The 12,747-nt window shown below is 31.3% G+C and overlaps 5 protein-coding genes across 5 annotated transcripts; 2 read left to right on the forward strand and 3 right to left on the reverse strand.

Moving 5' to 3' along the window:
• BMR1_01G03510 (Methyltransferase TYW3) lies at nt 373-3,377 on the forward strand (the record flags this gene model as incomplete). Its single annotated transcript, XM_012792315.1, has 2 exons — nt 373-2,877; nt 2,898-3,377. The coding sequence occupies 2 exons, from the start codon at nt 373-375 to the stop codon at nt 3,375-3,377; spliced, it is 2,985 nt and encodes a 994-aa protein (XP_012647769.1).
• Nucleotides 3,378-4,693: 1,316 nt separating this feature from the next.
• Nucleotides 4,694-4,912, reverse strand: BMR1_01G03513 (BMN2 family, Pseudo gene; the record flags this gene model as incomplete). Its single annotated transcript, XM_012792316.1, has 1 exon — nt 4,694-4,912. The coding sequence occupies one exon, from the start codon at nt 4,910-4,912 to the stop codon at nt 4,694-4,696; it is 219 nt and encodes a 72-aa protein (XP_012647770.1).
• Nucleotides 4,913-6,354: 1,442 nt separating this feature from the next.
• BMR1_01G03515 (Transmembrane protein, putative sugar transporter) lies at nt 6,355-7,967 on the forward strand (the record flags this gene model as incomplete). Its single annotated transcript, XM_012792317.1, has 3 exons — nt 6,355-6,733; nt 6,759-7,656; nt 7,682-7,967. The coding sequence occupies 3 exons, from the start codon at nt 6,355-6,357 to the stop codon at nt 7,965-7,967; spliced, it is 1,563 nt and encodes a 520-aa protein (XP_012647771.1).
• A 372-nt stretch (nt 7,968-8,339) lies between these two features.
• On the reverse strand, nt 8,340-10,793 carry BMR1_01G03516 (Vesa-like; the record flags this gene model as incomplete). The annotated part of the gene is made up of 4 exons (XM_021483006.1): nt 8,340-9,400; nt 9,474-9,911; nt 9,988-10,509; nt 10,592-10,793. The coding sequence occupies 4 exons, from the start codon at nt 10,791-10,793 to the stop codon at nt 8,340-8,342; spliced, it is 2,223 nt and encodes a 740-aa protein (XP_021337584.1).
• BMR1_01G03535 (BMN1-like protein, partial (C-term)) lies at nt 12,205-12,360 on the reverse strand (the record flags this gene model as incomplete). Its single annotated transcript, XM_021483007.1, has 1 exon — nt 12,205-12,360. The coding sequence occupies one exon, from the start codon at nt 12,358-12,360 to the stop codon at nt 12,205-12,207; it is 156 nt and encodes a 51-aa protein (XP_021337585.1).

Raw genomic sequence — 12,747 nt, forward strand, 5'->3', positions numbered from 1 at the left:
ATAGACATAGATTGTCATAAACATCGTATAAATCTTAGTACTTATGTGTACGTTTTAGTTTTGTATAGCCACATATGCGTTAATATATATACATCCCAAACAAACACGCATATGTCATGTAGGCACCTATGTAATGCATGCTCCCCCAAACATATAACATATACAGTAGGCACAAATTTGACACGAATAAACATTTTTAGACAATAATTTGTCATATATAAATTAGTATGCCATAGTAGAGATTGTCTGAGATATACCTTAGAATATATTTGACTTGGTAATTTTAGTGGCCCTACTATTACTTATGAGAAATGCAAGAGTGGTAATGATTATTCAATTGAATATTGGTAAGGTTGTGTAAGTGGAGGTTTGATGAATAATTCTAGTCCACTAATCGCAAACCTCCTAGAAACAAGTCCCTATTTGAACATATATGACAACACCAGAACAATATCCGTACAACAAATTCCTAATGTGATTTATAGTAATATAGACACTGCGATCGGTATCAAAAATGGGTATAGTGATGTTCTAAATGGATCCAATGAATTCCTATCAGGGGACAAATCGTTGAAGAATTCAATTGATGTGTTATTGCATCCTTATATAAAGCTTTTTAAGGACAAAAAATGTGTAACAACCTCAAGCTGTTCAGGAAGAATTGTTATTCTGGCTAAGAATTTAAGTGCTGGTGCTAAAAAATGCGAAACCCTTTTTTTGAAAGTATCCCACTCGCACGTAAATTTGCACTGTGTCTTATTGTGGATACAATCAGTTACTAATGGAAGTCCATTTTATTCTAAACAAACTTATAAGTTATCACCGGAAGTTGAGATTCTGCTGAAATATGAACCCTTTGTCATTCACGTGGAGTTTCCCAATTTTGACCAAGCTGTCGCAATTTTGGAGGTAGCCAAGGAATTTGGATTGAAGCAATCCGGTTTGATTTCCGCCAGAAAGCGGTACATTCTAGCAATCAGAGGATCCCAAAATTTTGAGGCTCCAATTGCTAGGTACAGCTCAAATGGCATTGATTGGCTTATCACCGAAGATACTTTAAACTACTATCTGAAAGTGTGCAACAGGAAGCATACAGATAATTTAGGAGATATGGTTGGATTTTACTGGAAATTGTACTACAGTACTCACAATTACTACACTTACTATGCTAGTTTGAACCCTTTAATTGATGTACGAGAGTTAAACGGGTATAAATACATGAAACGCTGGGGCTCATCATCGTGCATAATCGGGGATTCAGTTTATGTGTTCGGTGGGTTTACAGCTGGTTCTAATCCCCCCATACTAAGCATTTATTCAATTAAAAGAAATGTGTGGGCTTATGTTTATCAGAACTATACCATTAAGAGCATTTTTAGCTGCATTCTACCTATTGCGGATGGAAATATAGCTGTAGTCATGGGCAGATCCAGTCCAATAGATCCGAGTGATGAAGTCCACATCATAGACATATCGGCCAATTATCAGTTGACTAGGGCTGAACCAATAACAACCGAACCTGCCCCCAGATTTAGACATTCAATAGCACCAATCAAAGGCAACACATTTTACATGTATGGAGGTATAACTCACGGTTATAACTTTCTAGGAGATTTGTGGAAGGGGACTATTTGTAAGAGCGATGGGCATTATACTATTTTTTGGAGTCAATTGGTTGATTGTCCAATGGCACTTGCCTCTTCCACAATAACTTATTATTATGGCACCGTTTATGTTATAGGTGGAATGAATGCAAAGTGCTGGTGTAATTTTATGGATAAAATTTGGGCTTTTAACCCTGCTAATTGTGCGTGGAACTTCATAAATGTTGGTGGTGACAAATTTCCCAATAATAGGGCTTCGCACTCTTCAGTGCAAATTGGCAATTCTGTAATAGTCATGGGTGGTATATCCACTAATGAAAGCAGTTATGGAATGATGCTGTTCGATATATGGAGGTTGGATTTAGATGAGTTGAAATGGTATTACTTGGGAGATGTTCCACACAATAACACAATAGTAAAATCGTCCATAGTATATGATACTACGCGTGAATTGTTATATCTGATAGGAGGTGGAATTGTTTGCTTCACATTCGGATCCGTGTTCCAACGGCCACTATCACTGCGATTGCAATTTCCCAATTCTTTAAGCGGAAGTTACCTGGAAATTCTAGACTCTAGTGTTGTGAAACGGTGTAAAAACTTTTGCCAAGAAATGGGCTGGTATGACAAGAAGCGCAAGATTATAAATCGCAACGGTCTATTCCTGATCCCAATAAATCTGCATGACATGCACACAAACTCTCATCCTGGTGCTAATCTCCGAACAAATAATTCAGCTATCCAATGTATAATTGAATACTTGGCACAATATAATATCGACGCTCATAAGCTAATTGGTAATTTGAAGCTTACAAAGTATGAACGTTTAGGGCATATACTATTATTTAATGACGATTTAACGATGTTTAACAGATCACTAGTGGATAATGGATTGGACCAATCATTACTGGAGCCCATGTATGAACAAGTAGCGCATGTTATTGATAAGAGGATTGGAGGCATCAAAGCAATAGGAGTAAAAGGTGTTATACAAGGAGAAATGAGGAAGCCCAATATTAAAATGTTATACGGTGATCCAATTACTCAAATCGTCGAAAATGGCATCAAATACGTATTAGACGTGACAAAGTGTATGTTTTCAGCGGGGAATGTCAATGAGAGGGTCCGTATACCCACTAAATACATGTCTAATGATCGGGTTGAACTTGTGGTCGATATGTTTTGTGGCATTGGTTACTTTTCATTGCCAATACTTGCAATGAACTCATCGTGTAAGTTGGTGGTCACTGATATCAATGAAGAAGCTTTGGGGGTATGTAATTCTTCATCCAGTTTTTCAGGAAAGGGCTAAAAGCTAACTCGGTAGATCCTTCTAGGGTTGATATATTACCAGGGAATTGCAGAAATTTGTGTAATTCTAAATACGTTGGTACTGTCAATAGAGTGTTGTTGGGTCTGCTCCCTGATAGTTCAATTGGCTGGGAAACTGCAATTATTTTATCCCACAAAAAAAGCTCTTGCATGTTACACATTCACACAGTGTCCGCTGCACTAGAACCTATAACCAAATTACAATTTACAGCAATGTCAACTGATGTAAATTACTCAACGCAACAAAATGATAAGAGGACTTACATTGATGAATTGTTATATAAAATGTATGAAATGGTCCGGGAGTGCGTCGCCAAAGGGATTGGGACTCACAAACAGATTGCACTGGTTGATATAGTTAGGGTTAAAAGATACTCACCCTATCAATTCCATTACGTAATCGATCTCATTCTTACCCCCACAACTGGTGCTATTCAGTGATTTGTCAATTAGCCAAGGAATTGGCTGGCTAATCAGTTGGTTCATTATTTATTGGCTATTTATTAAGAACAATGTTGTTAACAATGACTTGCGTAATGTTGCAATTCGTTTGGTGCAGTTTAACTCTCTTCTAACGAAGGCAAGTAAATGCCCGCATTTATAATGTTACCAAAATGTATATAAGAAATAATTAGCAGAATTAGTTAGCATGTAAAATTGATTATGCATTCCTGGAATCTACAGTGTTAAGCTCGCCTACCTGGCTTTACCCTTAGGAGATTTGGCTTCCAACAGTTCATCGTCGGATTGTACGATCTAAATTATTGATCGATGTCTGGAGGCCGAGTATATCATCTGCAAACTCCTAAGAATGATATCTAGAAATTGATTCACAAAGTGTTGTGTATGCTGAATTATTGTCTGATATTTTTGGTGCTTTCCAATCCGAGTTTGTATCCCTTCAATGTAACTAAATTGTGTCTAATGATAATAATATGGCTGTAAATTGCAGCGGCGGGTGGTGGGTTAGTTTTTTTTATCTTCATGTTAATATTCTCCAATATGCTTATACTCCACTTATTTTTGTGGAAATAAGTTGTGCCAAGGTGCATTAGTCAATCACTAGAGGCGCCTGCATTGATTAGTGGCCACTGTCGCCGCAGATTGATATTACCATCTTACAGTATATAATGTAAACATTCGACAGATAACATTTATGGGCCCAAGTTACCCTATTCCTATGCCTATGCGTTCTCTGTGGTGACTAATTTGTTTATTAATAGCGTATGGCATATTATAGTAAATTATAATTTAAATGCAAACAAACTCGCCTTTAATAATGCCTTTTCATTCTACTACTTATCTCATAATCTGCATAGATGTTGCTTTGGGGATTGATTTATTATAAGTGAGTATAATTTTAAAAAGTACATATACTGTAGAGAGGCCATTAAATTTGAGTTATGGATTACTAAACTAACAAAAATCGGCAAGTGAAAATTTAAATTAAGCCGTCAGCATTTTTACCAGGCATTATTATTTTACACAATTAATTTGTATATCCAAATTATTTACTTTACGCATTTTGAATCTTTGCAGACAGCTTTTGCTAATGAATGATCCAATTCGATTCTACCATACTTTTTTGTGGACGCAGTAACCAAATTTGGCCTCTTCATCATATTTTCCCTTTTATAATAGATAAAAGATAATATGTAATCATCCTCAGTATGTTATTAAAATCGCCTACATACTTTAATTTTTAGTTATTCCATTTATTTGTATTATTATTCAAAGCAGAAGTAACTGCTGTAAGATCATCCTATAGAAACTCTAAAATAAACTAATAATGGATTATTATGTTCACAAGTATATATTTGTATATATAAAACATTATAATTTGGTAATTTAGCATTATCGTCAAATTTAATTATATAATTGGAAATTTTGATTATAACAATTTTATTTTGATAGATCAATCTATATCGGTTTGGGAATAAATTGGTATATAAAATAATATATATGATATTTATCATCAGTTTTTACAGATGTAGTCAGTTTAGCTATAATATAATCAGTATAAATAATAGATATTTTAATTGAAGTGAATTCATTCAGACATTTTATTGCAATGTGTATCATTCTGGATTCTCCAGGATTTGGGGGGTTACTTATTAAACAAATGTTATCTAACTCGGAATGTACTTGTCATAATTTGAACAAATAAATAATTGAGCTCAGCTATCCCCATTGTATTTAATTCGATATAATAAACACCATCGTCATATGCAATGATTTGCCTTTAGCGTATACATTTTTGTCTTGGGTGTTGCCTAGGTTATAGATTTTATTGGGATGTTGAGACGATAAAAATATTTATACAAAGAGCGAAAAATATTCTAATAAGATAAACTCCATTCTAGTATCTATTTGTCCTATTTAAAATTGTTTATTGTCTCATTCTATTTTTTGTATACAATTAAATGAAATTTCACATATATTTAATCACTTATCCGTTTAAAAGTGTTTTTTGGGTATTATAATATTGTAAATACAATTTTTAATGTTATTTCTTCTTTTATAGTGGGGCATTGTGGAAAATTATGACATGAATGTTCTTTTAATATGCTTAATTTGAATTGACGCCAACTCTTTAATTGTATTTATTTTAATAATTTCATGGTTACTTCATTGTGATTATGTTTTATGCTAATATGTTACACGATCAAATCAGTATTTTGCCATGTTAAATAAATGCTACTAATATAATTTCGGGCGATTGAAACATTTTTCCACTTGGAATGTATGGCTAAATTCCTCTTGTTAGTTTTTAATTAGTAGGTAAAAGTGGAAAAATATCGTTTAAAAAATATTGACATTTTTGAGTTTTTATCATACCATTCATTACTTTTCTTCATACATCAAACTAACAAATTAAAATATTCTTTAGCCAAAATTAAAGACATATTTTAATGGTTGTGGAAATTATATTCAATATTAATTGGGTATTAACAGAAATGGTTAAAAGTTTTCATTTATTGGTCAATAATAGTTAATTTAAGCGCAGTGAAATAGTGATAATATGAATAAATTAATATCTCGCCAGATTTTAGTTCATTTGTATAATTGAATAATAAATTATGAAATCACTATAAATTTTATTTGTTTCATTAGAAACTATTTTAGTAAAAATATAATATATCATGTCATGTTAAGCTATAGCTTTTAATTAAATGAAAATGTTAAATTAACCATGAGTGTTGACCAATTTTATAGATGTTAATGCGCCCATTTATGTGTTAGTGATACAAACTTCCACCAAATCTTAGTTGAACAACAACACAAAATAAGTATTCCAACCCTTATATTGCTTAAAATTACTTTTAAAATTATATTTCATGTCTAATATTTTCTTTCCCCCCACACCTTATTTCTATTTTATTCATATTCATTTACCATTTATTGTATATATAATTAGATGGATGCGCTGGTAAATGATGAAATTAGTTCTTCTACACATGATTCATCTATTATATCTGAAACGTCCGGAAACGGATCTCTTCCTAATCACATTCCAATCTTAACTATGATATTGTATTCATTTCCCCAGCTTCCTTTTATATGCATGTCTACGACAATATTAGCATATATTATACCTCTGTATGCTACTCATTACAACTGGGGTATAGGTATTTATTATTTTTATCTAGATCAAATTGGTACATTAGTATTTCTAATGAGTATTTCAATGACAATAACCCAGCCACTTATTGGATTGATTTTAGGATCTTCTGATGGCAATTTAAACATTAAAAAATTTAAAATATCATTCATATTCGGTTCATTTATATTTGGTGGTAAAGTTTTATCAAATATATTTAGTTGGATTCGTTCTTATCGTATACCTTCCATCAATTTTATCTAAAGTTATGCAACCATTTATGTACAGTATATCATTAGTCACAGGCATCGGATGGGCTTTGTATGAAGTTTCATTTGCTTCTATTGGAGCAAATTTATCTACAAACTACGATGTTCGCATTGAACTTCAAACATGGGCAACTATTTTTTATACGCTAGGAACTATTATTGCTCACTCAGGACATGCTTTGTTTGGTTTATTTTTGGACAGTTTAGATGGCATACGTTATCGTAATTACATTTTAGCGCCCATATTCTTTATAATCCTCACGATCTCATTGTGTTTATTCCAGATTTATATGAATGACACAAATTCAGAATGCGATAATATTATTAAAAATGATATTTATAAATCTTCTATTGAATATGAATATTTAAAAATGCCATTGAAAAAATATATTTTTATTAAATTAGAACGGAGTTATGATTTTTTGAAGAAATATCTAAAGCTTATTTCAAATAGATATGCTATTGCGTTGACACTAATGGATACGTCGAATTCTATTTTTTTATCTATCGGAGCTTACGCAATATGTTTCGCTACTAGACATATCGTGGAAATGCCTAACATTGAAGCGTTTTCTCCCTTGATAGCTGTAGTATCTATGATATTGATCCTCCCTTTTTGGTTTAAATATAGAATTAAATTTAATCCGGAGAAGAGAACGTCATGTTTTTTTTCTATGTTAGTTCAAACAATCTGTGTCATATTGCTATTCTTTACAGTTAAAGCAAAAAATTTGACTTTGTTAATCACACTCCTCATTATTTATGGATTTTCAAATGGAATATTTCACACAACTTTGCAGTCTATGAATGGCGATGTTATTGATTATGTCCATTCATTGAATGATAAAAGGTATACCAATTATTCGTTAATTTAGGCACGAAGGGGTGTTATTTGGCTTCATCTTTTTCATTAAAAATGGAATTACTGCTATAGTATTAAAATTATTATATTATTTATTAGGAAAGTATGGTTACACTGGAATAGAAAAAAAATTAGATGCTAATGTATTGTTTTATGTAAAAGTCATTTATGGCACAATATTTGTTTTGCAACATTCCCTTGTCTATATTGCCCTTGTATTCTACAATATTGATCGTGAATTTCACAAACGGATAATCTTTGATATTGTGGAAAATAGGAATAAAGATTTAGATTGCTAAGATTTCCTGAAACATCAATATTGTCACATTGAACAGAAATAAACATATTCATAATTTTTAATCGCCATCACATCCAGAATCTATATTTAATGATCATTGTTACATATTAAATAACATAATATTTATAATAGACTAACGTGAAAATCTATATAATTTGTATAAATTAGAATGAGTATATTACATGTAAGCCATCGGTATTTTAACCAAACATTACTATTTTATACTATTAATTTGAATCTCAAGATTTGTAATATCCATTGTTCCTTGTCTATAAATCATTATTTAGTCTATTATATGGATTGATGTATTGCGATTGGATTGATTTTCACATTAGGTTGGGATAATATTTGAACCACTGGTGCCCGCTTGTCTCTATGTATTGGCAGGTGGTCTCCTGTTGCTCATACTAGGATTTCTAAAAGTTTGATTTATTGGATTAGTGTTGATGTTGGTTCGTCTTCTGAAGAACTGGCACACTTTACCTAGAAAACTTGCAGTATAAATAAATGGATCTATAACCATGTTTATAACACACATAATGAGCGCGTGCCAAACCCACCAAAAAAGACCAATAACAGGATGTACAGTATCAATGAAGTAACTACCTCTCTTCTTCCTAATATACCTTAAGGTACTATGAAGATCCAAGTATTCAGCCTGCACTGCGAACGTGATTGAGCTGAAGAGCAGCAATGTGAAACTGCATAACTGCATTGAAATATTGTTAACACTTTTCAATCTCTCGAACCTTCCAGTTATATTGGAGATGCAACAAACCAAACAGAATTTCTTAGCATCCTTGCAACAACAAGTACTGTTCCCGGACTGTGTACAGCATCCACATTTACCACCAGAACTACCACTGCATGTATCTCCACTAGCTGAATTGCAACATTTACAACTTTCACCTCCATTACAACACGTCTTCCCATCATTGCAGCAATCATCTTTACTACACACATCTGTAACTCCATTTTCACAACACTTCTGTCCATCTTTGCAGCAATCATCTTTACCACATAAAAATTTTATAATACAACAATTACCACCACTAGTACAATTAGTGGTACAATTACATTCACATGAAGAACCTCCACCATTACAACTGGTTATAACACTACCATTCAATTCTTCAATAACTTTCAAGAGCATATCCTTAGACTGTTTAATGTTACTAACCCCTACCAGTAAATCTGGCTTATCTTGACTATTCTTCGTACCGCCACTGTCACTTCGTTTTACTTTAGAAAACACCTTGATGGATGAACAAATTAATTTCCTAGATTCTTTTAGTTTATCTTTCGCAACACTCAAACATTTGCTACTACACGCTTCGCAACACTTGGCTTCACCTGAGCTGGAACAACATAACATATTACATGCACAACACATTCTACAATGGATACAACGTAATAAGTTTATGATGTTAAAATCTAAATGAATATCTTGGTTAATGTGGAAAGAATTAGTGTGCAGTATATTGTACATTATGAGTAAGTCACTCACCTTCCTTATTGATTTCATCTATTATGAAATTGTATTGGCCCAATTGTGAAAATATCTGTACAAAAATCAAATAACAATATGTTCTAGAGAAACTGTAAAAAATAGAAAAGTAATAGATGAAACTGTAGGTTTTCATTAATGAAAGGAAGGGGTTGTTCGGATAGTGATATGTCAGTGTAACTAATATAGAAATAATATTTCTAATTATTGTGAATGAGATTGCAGAAAACGTCCATAAACTATTCCAACCAATGTTTATTAGGGACATATAGTCTGTATACATTGGCTTCCCTTTTATTTGGAAAAAATGTGGATTAATAATCTCCCATACTATAAATATTAAGGCCAATATAGATCTAACTATACTGTAAGCAGTTTTAATAGAAGATTGCCGGACCGCCCTATTATCTTCAGTGTAAATATCCATATCCAACACGACTATATTAAATAATGTAATAATTGAAAATATTTAATGGTAAATAATGGCACAAAAAAACATTTTCTTATAACTTACGTATAGATGGGTAAAATAAATTACACGATGATTCCATAGCAGAATAACTCAATGCCCATGCCACATTACGGATATTTACTAAAGATTCCTTTAATAATTGCCATCTGTTACCCGAGGATAATTTAGCTTTATTATCTTCTATCACATAATATATGTCCAAAATCATGAAAATTAAATGAATCGTTGAAATTATAATATTAATCAAACATAATTCCAATAAAATAGATCGAATCGATGATGGATTATTTACATCAACAGTATTCAGTTTGTACCGATAATAATATTCAGGTAATAAACCAGATACATAACCGCCAAAAGCAAATGCATTTCCCATACTTTCCAATCTCCATACTACAAAAGCTTGTTCACCTAAACGAGATATTGCACCAGAAAATGTTGTCATAATATAAAACAGAGATTCTCCGGTAAAACCAGAAGACCAACGTGCGTGAGAATAAAAAATAAAAGAAAATAAAAACTGTAATACTGATAGAGATGCCAATAATTCTTTAGATTCCGGACCTAAATTATTAACATTATTTTGATATCAATATATTGTCAACATAATTGGTATAGCCAATCCAAATAACCTATATATGCTTACCAATAAGTAAACCTATGAGCTCCGCAATCATTCCCCCAAGTGTAAATCGTGAAGACGCGGATGATGTCAATATACCAGCTCTTTCCGGTGGAAGGCCAAGTGCTATCACCACAAGAGGGCCATAAATTGTTAAACCAAAGATCATAATGGAAGTTACATAACCACCGGAAAACCAAGCAATATATGTTATAGGGTTTGACATCCTGAACTATTAAAATTTTCAATAAGCAATTCAACTGAACAAATATAATTAGAGTATAGCCTCAAACAAAAAATTCAATAACCTTCTATCCTAATAATAATAGTGGGTCCAATTATAATTTTAGATTGCATAATAAAGGCTAAAATATTAATGTCTTAAACCGAATCCTGCATATTCTCGTCCATAACTCTAGAAAATAATCACTATCAATATTAATTCTTTCAAGGTTAATTTTTAAATATAATTGAAATAAATAATTTATTTTTTATATAAAATCAATGCGTCAGTATCTAATTGAGCCATCTTTACACACCATAGCTGTTACTTATTCGTATATGGGGAACGTACTGTAGTGCGGTACCCGTATATGGGGAACGTACTGTATTGCGGTACCCGTATATGTTCTATTAGTATATATGCATGTAATCCTAATCAATTAAATTTTATAAAATTTTATAAAATTTTATAAAATTTTATGTAACTAATGTTTGCATATTATATAATCAAATTAATAAGTTTGTTAGGATTAAGAATATGTGTACCAATAAAGTAAAACTTTTTTATTAATTTAATAATTTTTATATTTGAATCCCCGGGCTCATCCATTACTGCAAAATTTCCCTTTTAATAAAATGTTATTCTCAATGATGAGCATTCTATTTCATTATTTTTACATGAAAACCCATCAGAAAAGCAACTTTTGAATCGATAATAATAAACACGATTATTGTAGTATGTTCCGTAAATCCATTTCTGGTTTGTTTAATAATTATTCCATTTGTTTGTATTATATTCAAAGTAGAATTAATGGTAATAAGATCCCCCCATGAAATTTTAAAATAAATTAATATTGGATTATTTTATATTCACAAGTATATATGTATTATTAGTTATTTCAGATTGTAAATACATACCTTTACATACATTTTTATTAAAACTTTCAAATTAATATTTTCATTTTTATAAGCATTATTATAATTATACACTAATAATAATTATTATTATCAAATAATACCCAAAGTTATCCTCTACATTATATCAATCATACAGTATACAATTATATAAAATATTAACAACATATAACAACCAACATTAATATATACATAATATCTTTATTAATCAATATTTAATCAATACAATAATTAATAGTTAACTAACTATACACATAGTGTATACTAAATTATTATAAATTATATGTTATAATTACAAAAACGTCATTTACTTATTTTATTTCAGTTATGTTTCATAGTCTAATTTAGATTTATCTTTCACATGTAATTTAATTTTATTTCCATATACATCTCAATTTCTACATTTGAGAGTGAGATTCTCTTTAATAATGTGTAAATTTGACACTACATTCAATTTATAATTAGTAATGTGGAGAGAGTTGGTGTCGTAAGTCCAGGAATTATTGCATTTTAATATTGGTAGTAATGCCGACAAATAAATCGAAGCTTGAAACAATATCACTGTCAATATCAATACCTTCTTCTTTGTATTTGGTGATGTTAGCATGAAAATATTTGACAAATTCACTAATTGCATATCTTACTTCATTCACCATTTCACCAAATTGAGTGGTATAATCTCCATCATTCCTATCAATTTTGTCCTTCAAAACAATAAACTTGGATCTCTGTTCGTCAAATGATTTCTTGAAATTTTCAATATTTTCATCAGTAAATCGATTATTAGAGCAATTAGAGCAAGGAAAACTAGTACGTCTAATATAATAGCCACAAGTTTTCAAGGTATAATCAAAAATATCGGCATTGACTTTCACATAGTTATATCCCAAAGATTCAATGGTATCACTATCCAAAGTTGAACGAGCACTTAGGTAGAAAGCATAAATTAAATTTTTATAGTAAAAGATAGCAGTGGATACATCAATTGTAGCATTCTTAATATTTTGTCCTTCGCTAGCAGCCTCAAACTTATTCAGAGCGTC

This window comes from Babesia microti, chromosome I (assembly GCF_000691945.2).
Source record: "Babesia microti strain RI chromosome I, complete genome".
NCBI classification, from domain to species: Eukaryota; Apicomplexa; class Aconoidasida; order Piroplasmida; family Babesiidae; genus Babesia; species Babesia microti.